The 27,142-nt window shown below is 44.2% G+C and overlaps 1 protein-coding gene across 2 annotated transcripts; it reads right to left on the bottom strand.

Annotated features, from left to right (window-relative positions):
• Positions 1-1,022: 1,022 nt before the first annotated feature.
• On the bottom strand, positions 1,023-26,515 carry pcnx2 (pecanex 2). Of its 2 annotated transcripts, XM_034552191.1 has the most exons (41): positions 26,363-26,515; positions 24,831-25,033; positions 24,005-24,122; positions 23,850-23,900; positions 23,196-23,199; positions 21,869-22,353; positions 21,533-21,727; positions 20,798-21,280; positions 20,495-20,707; positions 19,401-19,549; positions 19,157-19,299; positions 18,540-18,618; positions 18,174-18,309; positions 17,608-17,750; positions 17,000-17,153; positions 16,682-16,714; positions 16,325-16,496; positions 16,097-16,207; positions 15,612-15,703; positions 15,180-15,289; positions 14,654-14,762; positions 14,111-14,203; positions 13,832-13,982; positions 13,190-13,331; positions 12,891-13,068; positions 12,061-12,169; positions 11,834-11,963; positions 10,453-10,511; positions 9,994-10,209; positions 9,630-9,883; positions 8,732-8,965; positions 7,835-7,938; positions 6,901-7,045; positions 6,502-6,732; positions 5,441-5,598; positions 4,948-5,064; positions 3,565-3,743; positions 2,932-3,098; positions 2,749-2,823; positions 2,013-2,189; positions 1,023-1,200 (listed from the first exon to the last, which is right to left on the bottom strand). In XM_034552191.1, exons 1-41 carry the CDS (start codon positions 26,513-26,515, stop codon positions 1,027-1,029), a joined length of 6,429 nt encoding a protein of 2,142 aa, XP_034408082.1. In that variant the 3' UTR covers positions 1,023-1,026. The 2 variants fall into 2 exon arrangements, with proteins under 2 accessions (XP_034408082.1, XP_034408081.1); XM_034552190.1 differs by lacking the exon at positions 23,196-23,199 and having other exon boundaries at positions 19,401-19,551; positions 20,533-20,707; positions 21,854-22,348; positions 23,799-23,900.
• Between the last annotated feature and the right edge of the window lie 627 nt (positions 26,516-27,142).

Raw genomic sequence — 27,142 nt, 5'->3', positions numbered from 1 at the left:
CTAAATAGAGGCCAAATGGTCTCGGTGGTGGTCAAGAAGATTCAAATGAAATCGAAGAGTCTTCCTTTCGAAGACTCTGCAGCATGTAGGAAGCCTAACTTTCCACCACTTTCCTGTGTCTTTATCTGGTGTTAGTCCCCTCCCCTCGCCTATTGTCCAGGTAATAGATGACAGTCCAACCCCACGCCTGGCGTCCCATGCATGTGAATCCACTGATCCAGGCTCCCTTCCAGTTGATGGCGGTAATGTGCCAGGAGGTTGCTTCCAACTGCAATTAAATTCAAGGCCGAAAAAGAAGCAAGGAAAGAAGATGGCGACCTCATGAGAGCATAAAAACTCCTGTGTCTCCTGTGTCACGGTGCCCCAAATGGGTGTTCATGTACAAGTGGTCACATCAAGCTTAACCAACTGCTGCTGCTGTGTTGGGGAATCGATAACCAGTCCAACAGTGCATCTATTGTAGTCCAGCAGCAAAAGACAGACAGGGACCACATGCTGGCCTCAAACCATAAATGGATCATCCTGGAAAGCAAAAACATATACGTGTTGTCTGTTGGATATTGTCTGATGCTACATTGGAGGATTTTTAAGTCAAAAACGTAGAATTTTTATAGAGTGGGTAAAACCATGCAGGTAACACTTATATTATGGTGCCTTAAGAATTCAAGTAACAATAAGTCATTATCCGAAGTTTACCTCCCGTCATAACGCACACATATAAGCAATATATTTGACGTGAGCAGAGGCAGCCTCATTTAAAAACGTCTTTATTTCCTCAACCGGATCGAGAGATCATGTTTTCAGACTTGTTTACATTCAGACAACAAGGTGAGACCACATGCTGAGGACAGGAGAAGAGGCAGGTTTGTGTGCATGGGTGCTTTCTCATACAATCCTCTGTATGTTTGTGTATATGTGTAACTTTTCATACAGTCCTCTCTGTGTTTGGGCACACGAGTAATGGCACTCTCATATGCGCGCGCGTGTGTGTGTGTGTGTGTGTGTGTGTGTGTGTGTGTGTCTCTCTCAGACAGTCTTTTGGTCAGTCGCCTCCGGAGCTGTTGAGACCGATGCCGAGTCCTCCTGGGTCTCATCCAATCCCTGGTTGCAGCCTCGGTCACCTGACTGCACGCCGTCTTTCAACGTGATGGCTGCGTTGGAGTAGGTTGCGTCTATACTCTCATATGGCTCTGATGTCCACTGAGAAGGTAGAAAGAGAGGAGGCGAGGAACAGCCCCATTAGAGAAATATTCTTTGTTTATAGCCTATAGCCTACTGTTCTCACATCATTTTGCATCCCAAGTCAAATTAAAAGGGCAAGTAGGATTTCTATTTTCCCACGGTAAAAGAAACTATGTGTTTTATTCAAGATACTATATCATAAGAATGATTTTGCCTGAAGAATTTAAATCAACACTTGAAACCTCTTGTAAAAAAATCAAGTAAGATTTAGGGTCATTTTCTCATAGGCTTCCATACCATAGGACTTATTTTTGCAGAGGAGTCGCCCCCTGCTGGCCATTAAAAAGAATGCAAGTTTAAAGCTCTTCCTCATTAGGTTTTTCAGACTCGTTGGTTGCCAGCAGCAGACTACAGTAATATTTTGATATTATGGAGCATTTTACGAGTAGTAAGGCTAGAATACATTTTTTTTAAGGCTAGAAAGTGTTTTTGTCCAGAAGGTTGATGGCCTCTGCTAATTAGATTTTGAGCTACAGGCTTCATGCTACCTGCAGTTCTTTTACTGGGAAGCATAAATGTGCTTATAGTATATTTCATGATGATCTGTTCATTGTTTCAAATACTTATTAAAAGCAAAGTTTGACATTTTTGGAAACGCGCTCGTTTGCTTGCATGCTGAGTTACAATCAGACGATCAATATCACTCTTGTGTCTGTACTCTAAATATGAAGCTACGTGTTGTTCTGCACATGTTGTTCCGAGTGAATCTTCTACTGAAAAGTAGAAAGAGGCAGGGACTTTGCATGTCTACCGGTTGATTGGTTCCCTACCTGCGTGGCTCTGCTGCTGGACCTGTGCGAGGGCCCCATGGCGATGTTGACGCTCGAAGAGGACTGCGTGTCGGTGGTGTTGCCCCCTTCAGCAGCGGACAGCCCAGAGATGACCAGGCCACTGGAGAAACTACGCTTGCCAAACAGCAAGCTGAGAGTGGACGAAGACGAGGAGACCTGGGGAAAGACAGCTTTGTGTACAGTGATCCCTGAGATGGGAGCGCAACACACAAACAAAGCTCATGCACAAACAATTATCAGAGAGAGCAGGCTGTGTCTAAGAATAACTTGTATTCAATAATCACATGCTTCGGCCATCAGCTGTGAAATTGTTTCTTGGATGAATTTTTAAAACTAAGTAGTGGTAATAACATCAACTCAATTCATGAGTCCCATGTAATCAGGGGTTTTACTGCGAAACATAAAACGACTAAATTATAGTTACTTCTTGTTTCAGACGGGCGCTACATTTATAGAAACTTGGAAATGCAACTATTTGGCATGTACGGATGTTTTTTTTTTCTTCTTCCTAAATCTTGAATTTGAAAATGTCGCATCCAGTGTTTTCATTTAATGTGAATATTACCCTTTGTATGTCTCTCACAATTTCTAAGATGCCTTTTTTTGTGCAGTATGACCAGACTTGCCAGTGATGAGATCTTTACCTGTCCACCATGTGCTTTAGTGCGTTGGCTAACAGAAGGTGTGGATGCACAGAAGTGTAAGGAGCTCGTACCTGGCTGGAGCGCTGCTGATGCTGCGCTGCCTGGAGCTGAGAGCTGATCCCACCTGCTCCTGAGAGGCGAGGGACCTGACGAGGGAGAGACGTTGCTGTATTCTCCTTGTAAAGGCATGCTAAAGCTACACAGTGTGTGTGTGCGTGTGTGCGTGTGTGTGTGTGTGTGTGTGCGTGTGTTACCTGGGAGAATATAGAGGCTATGGATGTGTTAAAGGACAGCTGGCTGTTGGACAGACGCTGGACGAGCCCGTGGGTGGAGCCTGACTCCAGAATAGGCCCCGATTGGCTGGTGACGGGGGGGCGTTGACTGTGAGGTTGCACTGACCGACTGCGGTACTCTCTCCTGGCTGCGGAAACACACACAAACACTGTTTTATATACTTTCATAATCGGATATAAACATTACAAAAACCCTGACTGAACTAACACAATGTTTTTGAGCGAAGGTGCATTTTATTGCTAATGAAGTACACTTTTTCAGTTGAAAGACGAAGCATGTGTCATGTCGACAAGTTTTATTTAGTCTCACTTTATAAATAAAGATGAAAAAGCATTGAAAACAACCAAAACTATAACATCACTGTATATGTTATCGTATCTGTTTGTGTCTTCACAAGTTCAATTGGTTTTTTTTGGAAGTTGAGACTTAATTTTAGGATTACGGTTTGAATAAGGTTCTGGTTCAGGTTTCAGTACGGGACTCTGGAATCGATGTTGAGAATAGACATTTTCCACAAGCATAGTAAGACACGTTGGTGTGTGTGTGTGTGTGTGTGTGTGTGTGTGTGTGTGTGTGTGTGTGTGTGTGTGTACCTGCGTTGTGGTGTCTGTGGCTGTGTGTTGTCCTGGCTCTGTGTTGGTAGAGGCTCAGGCTGTTGGACGTGACGGAGGACGGGCGGTTTTGGCTCAGCGTGGACGAACCACCGGCTGCGCAGTCCACATCCTCCATGTTCACGCCACTGTTGCAGCTGGTCAGGTTGTCCTTACGCACCCTGCAGGACACACACACACACACACACACACACACACACACACGCAGCTTTGATTTATTTATTCATGTCCACATCAGTGCAAGGGACACAAACTGGCAAAGGGCCATCAAATATTTAGCAGGCCTCGACTATTCCAGCCGGTTAACCCCACATAAATAGAGAGATGTTACGTAACTGTGCTAGCATATGTGACACACACTCGCGCAGCCTCTTAAATTAGTTAAATGTGCTCTCGCTGGCAAGGCACAGCCCATCTCCTTGGCTCCTCGGCTACTTACTGAAATTAAGACACCTTTAACTCAAGGTCGAAGAACCAGGATTTACAAACTAATCTAATCTAAGGAAAACTCATCCTCTAAGAAGCTTAAGAGAGTGACTCTCTCTCACACACACACACACACACATTAGCTGATCTGCAAAGGTTAATGCAGAGCCGAGACAATAATCTATGCTGAAGGTAATGTGTAAAAGAGGGTCGGGATGATAAACAAAAGAGAGGATGGAGTCAAAGCTTTTGGCCGCCCTCCCACTCTGCAGTCCTCTTTCTCTCATGTATTTAAAACTTTAACTTTAAGTCTCTCCCCAGCGCTGACTTCAACAAAGTCAATATCTGTAAATCCACAGAGAAGCAAAACTTGTTTATAAATATGATGTTTTTTTGGGGTTTGTTTTTAACTGAGCAGCAGTGACAATTTGACACGCAGATATGCTCCAAAATGCTGGAAGTAATAAACTGAATGCAACCCATTTGTTGAGCATGAGATAGCAATATTGGTTTATAGACTCCAAAATGAAAATCATATCTCATAACATGATGTATCTTAGCTGCACAAGATGAAGGACTGAGCAATAACTCTCAGCTGAAAGTGATTACACATGTGACCTGAGGCTGGAAGAAGAATGTGAGTTGTTACTCCCAAGTGTGTGTGCTCGAACTGATGCCAAATAAATGTATCTTATCCCGAGTATCTTATTCAAGGACCCTCAGAGACTGATGGTTGTTCCAGGAACTGAAGCTCGGACCTTTTGTTTACAGCTTTGTCTTTTCACCCACGAGACAGAATTACATTTAAAAAGGGATTTAAGCATGTGATGACTGTTCCTTGAAGAGCACATCAAAAGGGGGAGTTTTAGGGAGGGAGGAGCTTGAGGAGGAAAAGAAACAGATTTTAAATATGCAAAATGGTGTTGATTAGAAACTGACCGTAACCATTTAGAGCAGAGCCAGGATCGAATGGCGTCCAGGCTTAGGGCTCCTCCCCCGATGCTGCGGAGCGTACGGTGTGTTCCTGCGTACGATGTTGTTAGTGGGGACACGTACCTGCAAGACAAAATAAAAGCCATGCTGTCAGCACAAGGACAACAATGTAAAGATCGGAAGTTAAAAGGTGCAGTGTGTGCTGGATTTGGCTGCATCTGGCGGTGAGGTTGCAGATTGCCGACGCGATCAAAAATGCGAATGGCCCTTTTCTAGAGCACCTGTTTGGTTTGTCCGCTCTGGGCCACTGTAGAAAGATCCTGCTCCGTACGTAGATATAGACGGCTCGTTTTAAGATTACAAAAACATTCCTGCAAATCGACTCCCCCTACACTGCTCCTTTTTTTAAAATACAAAAAGTTTGAATATTTGATTTAAAAAAACATTAAGTTCCATATAAAACCTGGTGATGTCAGCGGCCATGCTCTGAGCGACTCACATAGGGTAGCCCAGCGGCTGGTCGCAGGACGAGTTCACCATGTTCCTCAGCGCCTGCTTCGAGTTCTGGATGCTGCCTCGTTCCGGGTTTCGGTTCCGTAGGAACACCAACTCCTGCTGCTGGCCGGCCCACAGACCTCGCACACACTCCTTGTTGATCTGCAGATCATAAGACATATATATATATCACTATGAAATATAAATTATCTAAATAATTACTTTTTAATGGGCCATTATGTTTTATCATCCTCCATTACGTGGTCTCTTATGTATGAAATTAGAGATTCGGATACAGAGTTGGTTTCCTGTTTTTCCTGCAACCAAATGGAGCCATTTTGTCATCTGCTTTCTCCAGCTTCAACAAGGAGAGCACATGTTTTGAGTTATAATATCATCCTTCCATCGCTGAAGGGCGAAAACACTTTGTGGCTGCGTATTAAAAATAAACGAGTGCTCTTGACAAAGTGATTCCGCGGCGTCAAAAAGATTAATCAACATTATTGAAACCCAGAAAGATGAAAGCTTCCTGTCAGAAGCTGCATATGTAAAGGATATAAAAAGGACATTTTGGGAAAATACCCTTATTTGCTTTGCACAAAGTCTGGAAACTGCGAGCCTGGCGTTGTCCAAAGGAGGCAAAGTCTGCATCTCTGTAGTCTTTTTGTTTTTTAGCTGTTTCCAGTCTTTGTGCCTAATTGAGCTGGCAGTAGCTTCATATTTAGTGAGGGACATGAATGGTATTAATTTCCCAAAGTCTCGTCCAATATTAAAGCATGATGTCAAAGGAAAAGTTGAAACTTTTAAATTCTGTGAGTTAAGCCAAAATGTGAGCACTCACATGGATTCACCACTGTGGGGTCATTTGTCCCAAAATAATAAAGTAACTTTGATGGTTGTTTGGTACCACCCCACTCAGATGTACTATATATATATATATATATATATATATATATATATATATATATAGGCTCTGTCTGGCATTTGTCACCATCTCACAACACGTTCTCATCCTGGAAATGTAAATGCTTCTCGCACATCCACAGACGCCCTCTGCCCTTTTACCTTGATGACCTTGAAGCTGAGGTGGCGTTTGTACAGCATGATGATCTTGTACTCGTCCGTGCCGTCGTCGATCATGTGCCTCATCGTGAGCAGCGTGTCGCGGCTGGAGAGCACCGCCTTGCGCCAAGCGGGGTCGCTCTCGTGGCAGATGACCAGGCTGCTGCGGTAGTTTGTGATGGCTTCGTACAAGATGGAGGCCTCCTCTGTCTCCTCCAGGCAAGTGAAGTGGTCCTGAAAGGACAGGAAAGGCGTGATGGAGATACGAGGGTAGATGAAGAGAAGCGACCATCGTGGAGACATTTAGAAACTCGATAGGATGCACAGATGTTTGTCTGTGTGTTTACAGAATAGTAGAAATCAATCCCAGTTACAGACATTTAAAAGCAAAGCACACTTTACCTGATGCAGCTTGAGGCTCATTCGGACCGCAGGAGCCACAACCTTCTGCAGGAGGTCGAGATCAGCAAAAACCCACTCGTCTTTGGTGGCGATGCGGAAGTCTCCTTTAAACAGGGTGTTGAAACCGTACAGAAACGATTCCAGACTTGGTGGTGGAAGGAGGAGGTTTGAGAGGCGAGAGAGGGCGAGAGAGAGAGAGAGAGAGAGAGAGAGAGAGAGAGGAGGCGGGTTATGATCCAATGAAATATTTTTAGAATATAAACCACACAAAGACAACATGTCTTGAGTGCAGAGACCAATATCTGTTTTGTGCCTAGTTAAATATGTAGCTGCTCGTGCCCCCCTCTGGTGTATCTGTCACACTGCAGGTAAACATCGACTGCTACTGATATTACTTAGGAATCATTTCTCAGCACATTTTCAACCACTGAACTAAAAAACATGAAAGCGAGAAAAACTATCATCCTTAATGCAGCAAAACAGTATTACATTTCATGTGGTATATTGTAATTTTCCTGATGTCCTTTAAAATGTCGTGTGGGTGGTTTTGAGTTGTATTTTTAAATAATGAGTTATTCAATAAACTCATTGTTAAGCCAAACTTTCTATAAATCGAATCACAAATGAGGGCTTTCCAGAGTTGTGTACATTATGGTCAAGGAAGCTTTCGTTGCTTTCTGAAGAAGAAAACTGTTTTCTATTGAAGGGATTTCTGCATAAAAACATACATGTCAATATTCAATTAGACTCCATTGCAAGCAGAATCATTTTAGTTCAAAGTGAGAGTTCAACAAATGAGCCAATGAAATCCTCACGGCCCGACAGATAACTGACTGTTGACCCCGTGATCTTCTCACATGACTGTAATCAGAAAGGGATATCATGGATTTTATTCATATTCTTTGCGTTGCTCTTTGACCTAAACAAGGTGTACCTGTTGGACATGTTGTGTGACGCCGTGCCGAGGGATCTCCTCCCCAGGACGGAGAGCGCGTAGGAGAGGGTCACCAAAGGAGAGTCTTCATCACTGTCCACAGTCTGGACACAAACGCAAAGACAGGGAGACATGAAGCTACTGGCATATGGAACAAAGATCAAAAAATGATAATGAGCACAGATTCTGCTAAATTGTTGTGTTCTTCTTATGAGTTGTGTGACAATATTCCTTCTCACTGTTTTGCTTTCCTTTTACTCATTTCACATTAATGAAAACATTAAAGAAAATAGGAGAGCTGAGGGCTACTTCCCCCTCAAGTCTTTTACAGGTGTAGTTGTTGGATGTTGTTTCCAGCGTGCGTGTGCACAAAGCCGAGCAGCGGCCTGTTTAAGGGAGGGGCGAGTATGAATATTGACACATTTTAAACATATAATACTCCTAAGAAAAAAGTACATTATCCGTATCGGAATCTCGTTTCATCCGAGTTTTGGGCTCAGCCCTAAAAACAATGCATAATATTTAGATTCAATCTTGAATCTAGAAACGTAACATTTCTGTCAAGTAAATGTAGAACTCCATTGTTTCCCTCTGAAGTAGAAGAACACATTAAGTTATATACAGTTGCATGAGTTGCTTCTTTTTTTTAAGCGCTTTGGGCCTTTTGAAAGTTGTTTCTCGGTACAATGAGATATAACGCTAACATCGTTCAATATTTTCATATTTAAAAATCATAATAAATCTGTAGCAATTTAAATATGTCAGCGTGGGCTCTTGGACATTTGTATGGGCTTTTTTCCCCCCCTGTTATCTGATATTTTTTAAGTTTAATTTAAGTGAGAGAAATAAATGCTGTTTGTTGCTGAAGTTCGATAGAATAATCCTTAAGTGATGTACCGTCTCCATCTTCCCAGCACAGTGCTGGATCCACTCCAGGTAGACGTTGCAGAAGCTGGCACGTGTCACGCCCTGCAGGCAGTGCACGTAGTCTTCATCGATCTTCACACTAAAGACCTGAGGGTCGCGCTCGATGTGGTGCCACTTGGTGTAGGACTGCAGCGCCTCCTGGACGGCGGCGTCCTTGAGCCAGGTGCACAGTTTGGGAGAGTGGATCAGGTAGTAGATAATACTCTGAGGGGAGACGGGGAGGAAGAGATAGAAGAGGAAGGAAAACACCAGCAATGAACAAGAGAAATAATTGAGTGTGTAGCTGACGACCATATCTGGAGGCTGTCATTTGTAATAATGCACAAGACACTGGATTATCCATTTAAGAGTTTAACCTTTTGACAGGAACATCTTAAAGAGCCAGTTGAGACAAAGTGGAATATTCAATTCGATTGAATATAACTACGGTTGATGCCGTATCAACGCTGTACGAGGTGTCTTTCAATGCCAGTGATGCAGTATAATCAGAATATTTCAATAACAGCTTAAATAAACCAAAAAAGAGATTGTGTCGTATGCTCAGTTGGTCTAACAGTAAATCAGAAGAAAAGGAACAAACGACACATACAGTAATAAAAGGATTTTTCAGGAGTGATCATTTGCATCGACATAACACTATGCCAGAAAGAAAGAAAATTAATTAATACAAAATCCCGCACTGTTGAAACTTTCCTCAGAGAAGTCTGAGCATGAAACCACTTTGTGTTCATTTTGACAAACCGAGTTTGTGACAGAACCCCACAGACAAATGATGCATGTAAATATAAGTCATATAATTGAACGACTTCTGTCAAATGCACACACACACACACACACACACACACAAACAGATACAAATGAAACGCACTTTCAGGTAGTAGGTGATGAGTAGCTTTCGCAGATCGTACACTTGTAGCATTGTGGCGGCGTTGTTCTCACTGATGCTGTAACCCTCCAGCAGGTACTTGGTGGCCATCACCTCCCAGGCCAGCCAGCGGAGGTTGAAGGCCGCATTGCACGACAGCATGTGGGGCAAGTGTCCCGGCTCGCAGCAGCAGCACGCATCGTCTTCCTCCACTCCCTCGGTGATGGCCTCCACCTCTCGCTGCTGGCAGTATGTACCTGGGATGGAGAGAGAGATGGAGGTAATAAGTCAAACGGGGAGCGAGCGCAGAAGGATGGAGAATGGGATGGAGGTATGGAGGGACTGTGGGGTGGTCAAACTTCTTCACCTCTGAACTCCAGGCCCCTCAGCTGGAAAGTGACGAGCCCGTTGCCGATCTCGATGAGGTGGACCAGGGCATTGAGGTAGTCAGAAGCCAGGATGAAACAGTCTCCGGCGCTGTAGTTTCCCCATCGGCCCAGCATGAGGTCGCCACAGAGGGAGTGCTGCAGCGAGCGAGTCAGGTACTCGTAAAAGATGGAGTTCAGGTTGCTGTCGTCACATCCTGCGAGAAAAAAACAAACAGTCAGATGGACGAATGGGTTTCAGGAAAGGACCAAAATAAAAAGCCTGGCTGTTTTCTTCCCTTACTGAGTCTAAAGTACAAGAAGTTCATGTTGACACAGTGGCGATATCAATCAAACAAATTATCTTTATTCACAAGTAATCTTTCATACAATGACTGCTTGAGGACAATTATAAAAGATATAGTCTGTAACGGATGTTGGTTCAGTGAGAAAGAACTCACCCGTCTCTTTATCGACTTGGGACACCAGTCTGCTGTTAGAGTTGTCGATACGCTTTGTGCTGCAATGGACGGGAGATGAAAAACAGTCAAAACTATAAACTGCTGAGCCCAAGAAGAAGTCAAAAGGTACCCGTTTTGCTCTGATGAAAAGGTGTGTCATGTAGAATAGGGTGAATAAAGTGTTGCAGCTGCTTTGAGTCAATTCATTTTAAAATGATGGCTGTAATGTTGAAAACACTGAAATAGACATATATCATTTAGTGGACTATAATACCGTTGTAAAGATACTCAAAAGGAAAGCTTAAGATTGTACATATTCGTCCTCTTGAAGATCTTAAACTGCATCTTATTATATGCAGCCTCCTTACTCTAGAATTTTTATTTTTTTTAAACTCCACAGCCCCCAGAGAAACTTGAAACTAGATATTTTGAGACTATTCTGTTGTCTCATTTGTTGTCCATGTGGTATTTTTTTGTTGACTTGTTGTTTGGCTGAGGTTCACGTTGCCAAACCTGCACAACTACTCCCTAAAACACCAACATCAGTGATTTGAATGTTCTTTTTTCCAGACAACAATGTCTAAATATAATCACAGGCTGCTTCACTAAAAATGACTGAAGTTTGCACAACAAAGCCGCAGGAGTATTTTAAGAGTGCTCTCAGTGAGCTGAAGTACAAACAACCTCTCACATCAATAAGTAAAGAGGGGACAGAGGGGTCACGTTGTATAAAGGCATGAGGGTGTCCATCTGCTAATCTGCCGAGCTCAGCTCAAAAAGGATGGGATTGATTTTACTCTCGCTGTAAATACAAATGTTGATGAATTATTATGAAAGAAAACATTAGCCAATTTCTCAATACTTCCCTACCGTGTCCGTGGCTAGCAGCGCAATGCCATTTATTTCTACTGAAGCTGCAACACAAATACATGCTTTCATTTGATCTATTTTTTCTAAGGCCCAGTAAGCATTTGTTTGTGACTATTTTCAGCCGCGGATCAATATACATTTGCTGTGAGTATTAACAGCAGCAGGTGGATGTAAGCGAGATTAACTCAAACTAGTAATGAAGGAGCATGTAACTCAGTGCAACAGTGTGGCTCATTAAAGTATTTAATAGTCTTTTAACTACAATGGAAGTAAATAGCACCGAATAATAAGCAACTGTACATCAGGCTGTCGAAAAGTAATTGTGAGTACACTTAACTTTGCATTGTTGGTTTGAGTCTGCTCTTGGCATTCGTTGACAATTTAGCCTGTTCTTTAAGCAGCTTTCCAAGATGTTCCTCAATCTAGACTCACAATGCTACAGCAAACCATTTCCAGACACCTCCAGGCTGTTTGGGAAACTCACATCACACTCATTCGTCGGGGGCCTTACTTGTAGTTTCGCTCCCAGAACTTGATGGGCCTCGGATAGGAGGAAATGAAGATCGCGCTGCCCAGGAAGGGAGCCAGCGGGGTGTAGAACACGGTGGTGAGCAGAGTCTGGAGCAGCAGCATGGCGGAGTCTGTACACGCACACCAGTAAAAGAAAGAACAACCGGTACTGACACACACACACACACACACACACACACACACACACAGGTCTCAGAGAAAGGATACGAGGCACTGCAAACGGCTGAGCAAAGGCATGAAAAGCGCTGCCCCAGGCGATCTGCCACGGAGCGATGTAAACCAGGATGAAATGGAGCTTCAGCAAAAGCTCACGCATCTGCACAGAAACAAAAAAAAAAACAACACAGTCAGAGGCCAACAAACAGTTATCCAACTCAAACAACCTTTGTCACGTGATATCTATTACATCCCTCCACGGCACCGTAGAGGTTGATGAGCCTTCTGTGGTCAAATGCTGGCCTAAACAATTCAGCTCAAACACCTGATTACACCTGCGGTAACGTTTCAGTCGAGATCAGCGAGTTGTGCAAAGGACAAAAAGTCAAAGTAAAAATATGTTTATGTTGCTCTTAATACAAAGGAGTCGTCCTCTGTGATTAGGTGGAGCACTTCCATAAAGTTGAGGTACTCAGAAGAGACAGAATTAGGATTTAAATCCCTAGTAGTCAAACTGCCAAAATACCTGATCCTACAATTCCCATAATGCAACTGGGTAGCATCTTATTGTCAGACCCTCGGAGACTTTCTGTTCATGATGAACAGTCTTGCGCCAGAGAAGAAGTAACCTTGATGACATCACTAGATTTAACCAGCTCATCCAGCACACAACGACGAGTAAATGGACCTCTGCTTTTAAAATTGGGGGGAAAGAGTCCCTTTAAGTGCAATTGTTCAAATAATTTCAAATGTCAGTGGGAGAAATCTACAAATCAAGACTCAAAAAGAGGTCAAGACTTCTGATCGCCATCATGCTGATAGTCAAGGGATCTGTCAACCTGTCTGTAGTGCAGTGCAGCTGAGTGCGAGTGAGATTCTACCTTGTGGAAAACAATAGACATGACGAAGAAGTCCAGCAGGAAGCTCTCGGAGAAGTGTGGACAGTCGAAGTGGAAGAAGACGAGTGTGAAGAGCAGGGTGAGGAACTGGAAGCTGGGGTCGCAGAACGATGAACGCAGGAGTTTCAGTCCAGCAACCGTCGTCAGGAGAACATCGCAGCTGGAGACGACACACAGATTTAATAGGCGGTTCACACACACACGCACACACACACACACACTCTGGAAGGACAGGCAGACATATCTGTGTAATGTGATGCTGTGTGCGTGCGTCCACTCACTGGATTCCCAGCTTCTTGCGATGACTGAGGGCGAAGCCGTCGTTAGTGAGAGCGCTCAGCACGATGGCGGGGTACACCACGTACTTCTCAAAGCACAGGAGCCCCACGTACAGCCGCTCGAACCACATCAGCACCGCGTCCTCTGGGACACGAGCAAGAATAAAGAAGAAATAACAGGAGCGGATCAGAGTCACGGCTTTCTAGAGCAGAGGGAGATCTAGTTCAGGATTTCTCTCAGCACATATATGTGTTGTTATTAAATCACTACATTTAAGACATTTTCAAAAGTAAAAGCCTCCTTCTATTTTTCAATAAATGTATGGAGAAGAAAGTCAAGAAAGAAAGTACATCCCCAATTATTGTTAAGAACATAAACATATCGTATTTAACAGAGACAACAAACATGGCTATTCGAAATGAGTGAAATGATTGGACGGGCTTGTTAATGCCACTGATATCAGATGTTCTTCTTTTTTTTGCTGTCAGGATGTAATGACAATTTCAACCAAAATATCAAAAGTGGTTTTGAATTAGATAACCGACCATACCTTTAACATAATACCTCAATAGCTACTGGATATTCGACATTTTGAAGCGACACACTTAATTCCTGTTTTTACTCTGGACTATTTACATGCTGACCTCTGGGTTCAAACTGGTGGTACTCCTTGGTCTTGAGAACCGGATGAGAGATCCACAACCAGGGGTGGTGCTTCCTCAGCTGGGGGATCAGGTAGTGGGTCACAAAGCCCACCGTCCCCGCCAGAGCGTACAGCACGATGGTCACAAAGGGCTGAAGACAAGTTGTTCAAGGAAAGAAACGCGATGAAAATGGATAATTAGACTAAACACTTTAGAGTTAGTATTCCTGCGACGACCAAAGATGTAATAGCAAAAGACAGAAAGAATCCAGGATCCTACCTTGAGAGACAGAAACACGGTACTCGCAGTAATGGCGAAGGTGAGGATGTAAGCAACGGAGCACACGACGACATCCGACAGCAGAATCTCCTTCTGCAGAGCACAAGAGATCATTTATGATCCGCACCGGATGATGCATTTGTTTATGAGACTCGTTTAGGTGTGAGATTATTTCTGTCTGATCGTTCTGAGCCGTCAATATCTGGAGATCAAAGAAGCAGCAGCGTTGAGTAGATTTAAGGGCTTCATAATCCCCGTTAATACCGCAGGAGGCTTGTTTTCTCCGATTCATAATTCCCTGTAATCACACACAATGATCGACTTTTAGCATTGATGTATAATCTCGCCTGCAGCGCTGAGTTGCAGCCCTCTGCCCTCTCATGCACTGTATGTATGAGTTCCACAACTCGGTGCAAAGTGTTCATGAACATCCGATTTTCTGTTGCAATATAAAAAATAAAAACTGTTCAGTTACTGCACAGAGGAGTAAAAATGCCACTTATGGTCTTATCGGCTCATTTCTATAAAACCCTCTTTAGTTACCATGGAGTTCTGAAGTTTCTCAGGCAGTGGGTCTTTACTCTCTGCGTCTTCCTCCTCCTCTTCCTCAGTCTGCACCAAAGTGGGCATTATCTTTGACTTCACCAGAGATCTGAAAAGGAAAGTGTCACATGTGTAGTCGATGGTATTTGTCGAATAACATAAAGACATTGCGGTTACAAACCCTAAATCAACTGACAGCACAAATAAAAAGAGGAAAATACTTCTTATTTTATATTTCAAACGTATCTTTTCTTTGGCTTTTAACATCTAAAAACTAGTCTCCATTAGCAGAATGAGTTGTGAAAGTACTCAACAAATAATAAAGAGTCTAGTTTCAACATAAACCATCTGCTTTCGTTTCTACGGTGACTTCATTTTAAAGAAATATTAACAATCAAGTGTATAGCAACCAGGTCCGGTGTGGGCATGCAAACACACACACACACACGCACACACGCACACACACGCACACACACACACACACACACACACACACACACACAAACACACACACACTGATACTCACAGTAGCACGGACGGGTCGCTGCTTTGTCGGCTGAGGTGGTAAGAGAAGACCACCAAAAGGCCACAGAAACCAGAGAACAGGGCCGGGGTGTGCTGCTCATCCCACGGCTCCTGTAACACCACACACACACACACGCACACACACACACACACAAACACACACACACAGACACACACACACACACACACACACACACAGACACCATGAAAGCCAGAACTGCTGCTTTTAAGAGCTTCTTCCCTGCAGTTGCAGTCGTTCAGTCACTTTTGAAGGATGGCGAGCGACACTTTGAATGTTGCTGCAGCTCTTAGTTACATGAGTGGATTTGCCTGGCTGCACGCTATTCATAGCTGAACTCCTCGTTGTTCTTGTATTCCTATAGCCAAGAGAAGGACCCAACACAAAGAATGTCTCCTATATGTTCATTCGTACCTTGAGAGCTCCGAAGCAGAAACCGTAGAGCAGAGCCAGAGCGATCAGACTGCGTAGGATGCCATAAACTGCAGAGACGAGGCTCGTAGCGGCTGAGACACACAAATTAGAGCGAAGATGAAGATACACGCAGTTGTATTCGACAATGACAAATAAAGCTCAGCATGTACTGTAGTCTTAGTGGTATGTGTTGGTTTTTTTGTAATCACTAAGAAGATTCAACTTCACTTAGAGGTACTGAAAGTGTATTTTTAAGATACAAATACAACATAATCCTTTAGTCCCACAGCGGAGGAATTTGCATTGTTACAGCAGCAAAGGGGTGTAATAACAAAAAGCATCAGTAAAAAAAAAAGAACATACACACACACACACAGGCATCAAACCAGAGCCTCACATCCACAGATGCATCCAGAAATGACAGTTTACAGTAAATCTGATTGGTTCATTAACACAAGTATTACTGAAATTAAAAGTGTACCGACCTGTCCCTCCAAACAAGTGCATGTCAATCTGCTCCAGCAGGTAGATGGTGAATGTATTGATCTGAGGGAAAAGGCCCACCAGGAAGGTGATTGGGAAGCAGTAGGTAAAACCTGTTTTATGTATTAAACAAAAGAAAGTTCTTAGTAACAAATGACCGTTTTGAACAGGAATTAAATCAAATGACGTAATTGCGAATTGCGTGTCTCTCCTGGTACATTAATCCCTACCCACGAGCAGGTCTCGCAGGAAGCCCAGTGCGTCGTGGCACACGATGGTGACTCCGTACAAGGTGGAGACCGGCAGGTCTTTCCTCCTCAGCAGCTGCTCCAGCATCCAGATCAGAGCGCAGAAGATGCAGAAGTAAGCCGCTCGGCTGTAGGCCACCAGCTGGTTGTGACCCTGGAGGCACACAGGTGAACACATGCAGGTGAGGATGCTTTAAACTGCAACTCATACGGATGAATGTATATAAGTTTACCAAATATTGGTATCATCGCAATATGATTACTTTGAGAAGTTCGCGTGGTCTTTATTCTCATAATAATTCCTCTCAGACTCTGCGGTAAAAGTAACATTGAACTCACGTGTGTTGGTGAAGCTGCATCTGGTTGAACACTCTGGAAAACAAAACAACAGAAGAATCAGTCACGTGAAAACAATTGAAAACAGTATTGTTTCATGACACGTGTTCATCAAAGAGGAAGTGAGGGCGAGGAACTGGCAAGGCCACGGTCAGTTTTACTGTTCATCAGGTCACCGTGGGACACGTTTTGAGCTCACTCATCATTTCAAGTTGGTTAAAAAAGGGAAATGGTGTTCCTCAGAAACGGTAAAAGATTCCCCTAAATTGCTCAAAGCCATGGTTAAAGGACCTTACTCCAGAGATGTTGTATGTTTCTTACCTTCAGTAAGGAATACTGGCAGCTGGCGATGACCAGGCAGAACTGAAAGACCCAGAAGTCTTTGAAGCAGCCGTGGTTAAGAAGCACAAATCCCAGGAAGGAAACCAGGAAGGCCATGAAGACGGCAACTAGGTTCTCCACAACTTCTTGGTTTCTACAGAAAACCAGCACGCACAAAGGCCTCCAGAGGTTACACTGGTGCTTTCAGTAGCTTATCGGACACACAGTATACAGCACATTCCTGAGTTAAATCAATGCCAGGCAGACTTTCAAGGATGGATTTACTGCTCAACTGATGATTAAACTGAAAAGACACTTATTGATTCAATCGGAAAGATTTTATACAAAGAAATGTCCCAAAAGTGAAGTGAAATGGGAAGATGTTCTGAAGAGTTTCGAGTGTTTCAGATTTAAAGAGACTATAAAACAAATATCCAGTGACTGAGCTTTGTGTGGATGAAATCAACTTGTTTGCAATAGTTTTGATCACAAATGTCTCTAATTTCTATCATATTTAATGTGTACGATTTGATTTCTAGACGTGGGACTTCTGAACGCGTGGGCACCGGCAGTGGAAACAGTTTATCAAGCAGCTGTTGGTGGATTACCTGTCCAAAAGAGCAAGCAGGGTGAGTCGGTCATATAAAAGGTTGATCACCTTCCCAGGAAACAATTTTAGTTTGTAATAAATCTTCCTGGTCGGTTTCTCCTGAGTGGACGTCTCCGACGACTCGTCCAAAGAGTCCTCTTCCTGACACACGAGGAGAACAATGTATTTGTTCACGATGTGCAGAACACACAGGGCCGTGCATTAATGATGATGATGATTATTTAAACAAAAAAGAAAAATCTGGAATAATTTGAAACCTTCATTGTTGTCATCCATGTTCGCTTGCTAACAGCCCTTCTTGTTTACTCCCTTTGTTGGCACATTGCTACATTTCTTGGCACGTTACAACCACTAAGTATCGATTGGTGCCATAGCATGAAACAGTCCGAAGAACTGGGTATCAAGTCCCCCGCGTGCGTGCACACTCTAAAGAAAATTGCTCCCTTTGCACTTCTATGGAGTACTACTGGTCAAAAACCACAAAGTACCTCGAAATGACCATTTGGAAGAGCCCTGAGCATTAGTGTGCAGAGCAAGGAAGAAAAAGTGAAGGCAGATGGACACCTGAAATATCTCAGGGTGCGTCCTTCGTGGCCGAAGCCTGTGTGCAGGGATGATGCGTCGCTGGAAAGGGCAGTCAGCGTGACCGCCGACCACGCCGTCCTGACACTCCGAGTTGGAAGAAGTGGACAGCAGGTCACTGAAGACACACACACACACACACACGCACACACATGACACATGCTGATGTTAATCGGTGTAATAAACCTGATTACATTGCAGTGGTGATAGTGTGGGAGGAGATGGAAAAGAGACCGTACAGGTAGACGAAAGCGGTAAAAGGAAAGAAAAGGGGGTGAATATATGGTATTAGTTGTTAAAGGTCAAGGAAGAGGATGATGAAGAGGCGGAGGAAAAGAACAGCAGTACCACATGTTGCCCGTGATGAGCTCCGCTCCGAGCGGCAGGTTGAGAGCTCTCTCCGCATACAGCTTACGAGGTCGGTCTCCTGGTGAGCCAAACACACACATTCAACCCGTCAGACTATTTCTCTTTGCGTGTGCAACATCTGACATCCAGCTGATGAGTAACTAAATCTATTACGTGGGATTTAAAAAAAAAAAAAAAAAAACTGTTGGTGGTACAGATGGACATCTGAGAGACTGAACTGTAACTATTTAACTTACAACTAAAAAGCTGAACATCTTGCAGCCTTTTCCAGAGAAATTCAATTTTAAATCGAAAAGCTTTTGAGCTGATTCAAAAGTGGAGCCATCAGCTACTGGCACAGCCTTCCACACACACACTGTGTATTTGTTCAACGGATAAATACTATCAGGCTGTCGCAGCACAAATAGACTCCTAAATTATTGATGGTGTTTATTTACTGTTGTTTTGTTTGGATGTCCAAGGCCAATGTCTCACAGGGACTCTCACTCTTAAAACGTATCATGGATATATGGATGACTGAATCAACAGCACCTCATTGAGATGTGACTCCAACCAGTTTGTCTCCGAAGCTTAATAATTCAAGAGTGGCTGCTTACTGTGTACAGTATGGAAGGTGTAGGCATCTTCTTTGTTGGTAGCCTCTGGTCTACAGATGACCTGCAGCATGGAGCTCTCTGACTGAGAGGTTTGTGAAGGCAGGGAGTCATAGTCTGGATCCTTCTCTCTGTCTGTCTGTGGACTGCAAACAGGAAACGCAATCAACTGGACATCTTGGATGGATACGTGAATTCACCGATGTTGATATTTTTTTGAAGCACGTGGGTGTGCAGGCATGTGTACCTGTCAGGGGAGACTATTGGGATTTGTGTGGGTGCTATGGCCTTTAGTGTGTCGGTAGGCAGACTGGTGGGTGGTTTCGGTCTCACTGGTTTGTTATCCGTGTCGGTTTCTATTATCGTATCATCTTGTCTGGAATTCCCGCTCAGATTCTCTGCAAGCAAATCAAAAGGAAATGTTTCTTTTTACTAAAATAACAAACAGAAATGTGTTTTTATACCGGTCAATGTAAAGCCAGGATACCTATTTATTTACCATTTCACCAACATTCTTATGTTAATGATGGAAATAGTTGCTACGAGCGATCAACCCACAGAGAATTATCACCTGACTCAGCTCTACGAAAAGTTGTAGCTTTACTCTCAGCTCATTGTTTGGGTTTTGAGGCCCACGACCAGCTGTTCACAAAGAAAAGGCTCTGCATGCCACCGGCCCAGCACCAAAGCAAACACAGTTAGCGACGAGCTGGTGGACAAGCAAGCTAAGAGGCAAATGGAGTTGGTGGAGACCAACAACAGAGCTAAAAGGAGGGTGAACATTGGACTCATCAGGTGACCAGAATGCTAATTTTGCTACATGTCTGCTGGATGTGCAAATTGGCAACTTTTTGTCAACATGTTTGCCACATTATACTTGTAATAAGGCAATGCTGTGTTCACAGCTTGTTCAGTTGCCCCAGAGTAAAACTAAATCAATGCCAATTCAACCAGAGGAGTCACCAGTTAAACTAAATTAAGTCTGCGAGCCCTCCAGCTGCTTCTACAAGTGCTGCTTCATTTAGCCCATTTGACCAAAATGGATTATACCAACTGATTGACCTCCTGAACCACATTAACATCCTTCGAGCCCATTGGGGATAAAATCACCCTAGTAATTTGACATGTTATCAAAATGAATGCATCATGATGACATATCGACATTTGCATAGTATTAGTCTGGAGCTTTAACCTTAAATTGCTGATGCCACCATGCTCCAAAGAGCAAGAGATGGGAATCTATTTCATCTTATAAAACAATGTTGACATTGCACTCCTTTGTGCACTTACATATACACATCTGCATGCACTCTGACCCTATGAAACAGGCAGATAAAGGACGAGGAGGTAAAGAAACCAATCCTCTTGCTGAGATTCACCTTCCTCTGCAGCTCCCGCTTCCTCTTTGCGTTCTGGCCTCTCGTCGTCCTTTGTGCTGGCTCCTCCCCCTCTGGTACTGAGAGACCCCAACAAGGAAACAAACTCCAAGAAGTTGGATTCGTTGGGAATCTGGCCCTCCTTCGCCTCCAGGTCCGACTTGGAAGTGGTCATGGACTGATAAAGGGACAAATGTGTGTGTATATGAATGAGCAGATGGGTGGAGATAACTAGAAAAAGAGGAAAAGAGATCAACTGCCAACGTACTGTGATATGTGAGCGGTCTGGGAGCAGCACGGCATCTTTCCCACTGTCCATGCTCAGGCCGCGGATGTGAGTCCTTCCTCCGGGCCCGTACCGGCCCAAAGCTGGCGGCAGGCGCAGGAAACCCTGTGAATCCACATTAGGATCCAGAGGCTCGGTGTCATCGTGGTGGGAGTGGACATCGATGCCTGATGAGCTGTTATCATTTGTCAGCTGCGGACTCTGTGTGCTGTCATCAGTTATCTGAACACCAAGATGTTCCTGGTCTGGATCTGGACCCTCCAGTGTGGTGGACTCCGAAGCGGTTGTTTCTCTGCACAGGTGAAACTCCTCACTCTGGCTTGGTGTCTGTTGCTGTTTCAGGGTGGGGTCGTCCTCTGAGTCCGCCGCTTCCTCTCTCTCTTTCCCCTCCTGCTTCTCCTTCTCGGGGGAGTCAAAGGTGATGACGGGGATCTTGATGTGACACTCTCCTGCGTCCTTATGAGCCTCGTGGGACATACACACAAACTCAAATATGGCGGGGCAAATTTTGTGGAAATGTATATAACATTTACATTTGACGGGATGATTCAGCCATAAACTCAAGATAAACATCATGTAGCTTTAATAAAGTGCCGGAACAGGCTGATACATAACACACATGCGATACTGCTAGACTTTAAAAGATGGATTTTAACAGTCGAAAACAGGATGTTATAATCAAGTTAAAAGTGTTTTTATGTAGAACGTTAAAACTACCTGTGCATTTTCTAGAAGACTCTGCTTGACACTCTCCTCCAGCTGAGCAGCGGTCTGCGGGTCACAGCTCATGGTGATGATGATCTTGACTGTGTCACTGTCGTCCAGGTGAGCCGACGCCGGCCCCGGGCCTGAGCTGTCGACCAGAACCACCTCAATCTCATCAGAGCAGTACGTCTCCTCCACCGGCTCAGCCTGAGGGACCAGAGGGAAGAGGTTCAACCAATGATGTACGAAAACAATCACAATGCAATGAGAGCGGCATGACTTTCTATTAACATACTCTTCAAATTTAGACCTCCCGAATATATGGAAACTAACTCCAAGGAAGCCTACCTGTGCAGGAGAATCAGGGGTGTCGATGAAATCAAACTGGTGGTCCTGGGGAGTCCCGAGTGAGTTGTTGTTGGCATCTGGGGGCTCTTTTCGGCCCTCATTCTCCTCCTCGCTCTCATCTCCACTCCCCTTGGAGGGAGGCAGACCTTCATCAGCTGTTTCTCTGTCCGCACCATCTTTCTCCTCCCAGTCTTCTATTCTGTCCGGCTCTTTCTCCGTCGTTCTTTCCAGCTCTGATTGCTCTCTGTCGGTCAACGAGCTCTGAATGTCCACGCCTTCTTTCACAGCCACAGTTTCAATTATTTCCACGTCCATTTTCCCGGTCCCACTCGCAGATCCGGGCCGCCTCTCTTCCCTTTCAGCTCGGGATGGGGTCCTCTGCTGGGCCTGCAGCAGTGGGGCGGCCTGGTCTGGATTGGGGCTGGAGAGGTCATCTGGAGAAGGGCTTGGGTTCAGGCCTCCCTCCACAAGCCTCTCACCGTGTCCTGGAAGGAGATGAAATACCAATCCAAATTGTTGATTTTAAGTGTAACAATAATAAAACTGCTCGCAGAAATAGTGTATTCTTGTATTTGGCTGCAATGACAATACAAAAAAAAAAAACACGCTATTATCTACAGCAGTATTTGTCAGTGACACATAAATATCTTCCCATTGCAGTACAATGAAAAGCAGAAGGGGAGAAATCCTACTGCTTTTAAAAACGGATACATTTAGTCACGTCTGATGCAATACACCACAGTGTGTCGATATCCAGCTGACTTTGTTCTGTCTGTACATTAAATCGTACATTTACTGGAACTAGTCAGCTGGCCTTGTTGGCTGCTCTGTGCTTGCCCGAGCATATTCACAACAATGATGTGTTTGCAGAAAAGGAAGTTGTCAATCTACATTGTCTAAGGAGCCATCGTGTGCATTAGGGAAGAGGAACAGAGTTGGCTTCCAGCACGGATTGATTCTGACGCGACACAAAGCACTTGTTCCCCCAAATGACACGCGAGGCCTCGATAGTGACAACCAGACTCTTTCTTTCTTCATGCTGCCTCTATTCTATACTTCTCTCTTTGACACGTTGTCAGTGTAATGTTTAGCATTCCACAGAATCACTAGGAAGTCCTCTCTCTAGAAACTGATAACAACTGCTTTGTGTGCCAATCATTTGTACCTCGACGACAGGCTGAGGGAAATCTTTCTCCGGGTTATGGGGAATGTCAGCAGCCAAACTGACTTCACAAATGTCAGTAGACAATCAGCAACATGTAATCTGACGTTTAAAAATGCAAATGCCAATGAGAAGAATGTAGTTCCCTCGTTCTGTTGACTCCACTATTCTTTCTTATACCTCTCATCTCCACAGAAAACATTAAGCATAAAACTACAGTGTCACGCTTCACATGCGCCTAGTTAATTAAATCCCTACATTTAGAGAAGATTTGTTCAATTCCGCAGAATAGGGCAAATATAATCAAAATATATAGAGGGGAACGGTGTTGGGTTTCCCCCCTATATTCAGTGTTTATCAATGCTCACGTTTTCTCCTATTGTTTGATTAGCTTTATATTTGCTCAATCAAACAACAGCTGAATCACTGTTATCTGTATATGAAGCAAGCTGCATAGCACGTAAATAAAAAACCCTCAGCACACATTCAGCCAAACAAACCCCGATTAAGTTTCCACAGGCAGTAAAAACTGCTTTCGGATGTTGCAGATTTATAATTTCATTATAACGAGCCATACCGACTTCCAAAGACGTTTCATAGGAAACATTTTAGCCAAAGGAAACCGCCCTGAGCCTGATGAATTGGCAGAAATACTGCGGACTGCCACATTCGGAAGCCACAGCATCTTGGCCCGGCCTCAGATTGCCTCGTGGTGGCTTTTACGGACGCATCGGCATTTGCAAGGCTTCTCCACTCATTTATTCAGATTGTTTTCCTTTCATGGTTACCCATCTGTATCTCAGTCGGACCCAGAAAAACATCATCTTCACCTTCCACGGTCTTCCCGTCCTCATCTGACTTCGAACAGTCCTGCATGAAAGAGCACACAGGGACACTCGGTCAACATGAAGACACGATGTAGGTCAACACGGGGTTTCCTGTATCGTACATCCACATGCTGAATGCTCACTCACCACCCCGATCAGTCCCGGGTCAGTTTCAGTCTGTTTCACTGTCACCTGGATCACCGGACTGGTACGTTTCAGAGCCAACATCGTCATGGCAACACTGTCTGGGACTGTGCTGCTCTTTCTATAAGGCAAAGATAAGAGATGGGGGGGGGGGGGATAGGGATGCATCAACATGTCTCTTTCAGAGGAAATGATCTGACTTTCATTTACCAGCCTCTTGTGTTTCTCAAACTAAAATCAACTAATTCATAGGGAAGTGGTCATGGACTTTATGGAATTTAATATAGGGAATCTGTAAAAAGTACTTGTGTCTGGAGCCCTCATTAGCTAGCCCAGTCATCCCACTCTGAGACACTTGATCACGAAACCAATCTGACCTCAAAGAAAGAGACAACTGAGAAAAATAGTCATACAGAGAGAGAAATAGGAGACAATATATATATATATATATATATATATATATATATATATATATATATATATATAAGAGGACGTCAAGAATGGGACGACGTTCGGTTATGCTTAGTGGCATTATTCTAAAAGGAGGTCTCCGGCCCAAATTGTACAATTTCACATAAATAATTCAGTTGTATCATTAGTGATTTAGCCCTCTGGCCTAGAATATGTAATGACTAACCTGACAGAGAGCCGTTTGAGGCACAAAGAGCAAAAAAATCCTGTTTATTTAATGTCCATACGCTGTATACCTCTCTGAATGCCCTCCAATACATCCGTAAAGGTGAGACCACTTTGGCATTTTTTTCAGCTACTTATGATTAATCCCTCTGAATGTAGTTTTAGGATTATTCGTGTGTCTGTGTGTCTTTACCTGATGCTCGCGGGAAGGCAGGAGTCCGACGCATTGCTTTTCTTCTCTGGAGCCTTGGTGAGATCAGAGACGCTGCTCCGGACCACCGCCTCACCCTCGTCAAACATCAGGTGCAGCCGATAGTTAGCCAGCTTGATGAGGATGAAGAAGACGGTGATGGAGGTGCAGTAGATGCTCAAAGCCATGGTGGTAGGGGGCAGGGCCTGTGGAGAGGAGAGGAGAGGAGCTTCATCATATTCAAAACAACATCTCCAGAGACCTGACTCCACGAAAACAGCGTTTGGTTGAATGCTTCCCGCTGTGGTTATTTTTCTCATCTTATTATAAGGCAGAGGTAAAGCTTATTTGCAGCCACACACGCACATGTGTATTAAAGGATCAGCAAACCACAAGATCTCATTTGATTAACTGGTGGAATTATGAAGATTATTGATCCCCGGGGAAGGAATGGCCCATAACGAACAGGAAGATTAAAGAAGAAAAAATAAAATTACCTGATCTGGAGATATTGTTGCTGTGTTGAATATGAACATGTATCAATGTCTGAATATACAGTCCAGTGTCATTATACGCAATCATTCATCTGGTGCTGAGTGTTGGGTGCAAACTTTTTTCACATCTCTCCCAGACAGCTTGTGTCATTGTTAAAACTGTCGGCAACAGCCTTTTAATATCTAGCTTTGGTGTCAAAGCTCTTAGTTTGTCGGAGATGTCACTCTCACATCAGAATATGTTACTTTGCCTCACCAACTCACTGATTCATGAGTGGCTAATTTGGGGCTATCCTTCTGAACCCACAGTTCCTACAAAGTAGCCCCAGTTTAATGTGCAGAGTAGCATTCACATCGAATCATCATAATCTGCAATATATATGATCTAATAGATAAAAGTGGTTGATAATCATCTGTTCCTTAGAAATGTTATCAAAGTTATGGATTCACATACAACAACTTCCAGTGATCTGCCATCAGCTCATTCATTCATTATGGCTGTTGTTGCCATCATGTGTCCTCACAGCTAAGGTCAAGGTGTCTTTCCTTCATTCAAATACCACCATATCATATGTCTATGATGTATACTTGTTTATATTATCCAGATCCACTGATCTCCACATATCCTACAAGGTAAACATCTGTAACATATCCCAGAGTTCCTCAGTCAGGTTATTATCACTGGGAGTATTGTAGCTTGTGTTGCAGCCATATTTCCAAAGGCCATGACATGAAGATACCAGTGAACCATGGTTTCACGCCTCGTGCCACATCCAGGAGCAGCCATGCGTTCCGCCGCTGCATGCAGGGAAGTCAACTGCGACAGTGTTGTTTTTCTCTAGTGTGTATCTCAGCAGCAATCAGACAATGAGGGATGCTATACTTTCTCACAGAGCCACCGCACGTGCGTCCATGAAAGGATAAAAGGCGTGCATGAAGAAGAAGAAAAAAACGCTGAATAAAAACCCCGCTACCTGGTACCGTGAGCACCTCACACCCCCTTCTCGGCCTTGGACGTCATGTTCCCTCATAAAAACTCACCAGATGGAGAGACAGGGGTAACATCAGGAGAAATATCCACAGATAAAGGTGGCAGGAGTTGTTGAATTTGTTCTGGTCCGGGTCGTGGTACCAGCCCCCGGTCACAGATGCCCAGACTCCCTGACGCAGGGTCTGCACAACCTGGGAGACCATCTCTCCTTCTCTCTCCTCCTCTCCGCTCGGGTTGGACGGACGGATGATGCTGCTGCTGCTGCTGCTGCTGCTGCTAGGCTACAATGAGATGATCTCCTCTAATGCATGCTACCGTCGCTACGCCTCCATGTTGGGGCGATGCAGCACGTCTCCTGAGCCTTCTCTTTCATGCCTTATTCGTCTTCCTCGGCGCTGTCCTCTGGTCTGCCTTTTCCCATCCCAATGTCGATTCGTCCATTGCTGCTGCCGCGGTCCTCATCTTGTCCTGTTCGTCTCTCCCCTTCTCCCTCTCCTCTAGCTGCCTGCACAGATGCGCAGCTCGGACCGACTCCCCTCCCTCCCCCCCCCCCCCCCTCGCCTCCCTCCCTCTCCATCCTATTATATGATTCGCACCTTCAGCGTGTTTATCTGCGCACACGGCCGCTCTGTTTTCAGGGGAAATCAGTCGAACACTTTAAGACATGTTCATGATACTATACATACATAGGACTATACATATAACATAGCTTATACATCATGTAAACGCGACACATACATATCGTGCACAATGTGTCGCGTTTACAGGATGTATAAGCTATATGCACGCTGAGAGGAATTATGAGTACATGTTCATAGGTTTCAATACGC

This window comes from Cyclopterus lumpus, chromosome 15 (genome assembly GCF_009769545.1).
Source record: "Cyclopterus lumpus isolate fCycLum1 chromosome 15, fCycLum1.pri, whole genome shotgun sequence".
In the NCBI taxonomy this organism is placed as follows: Eukaryota; Metazoa; Chordata; class Actinopteri; order Perciformes; family Cyclopteridae; genus Cyclopterus; species Cyclopterus lumpus.
This window is presented reverse-complemented; position numbering and strand designations above follow the sequence as displayed.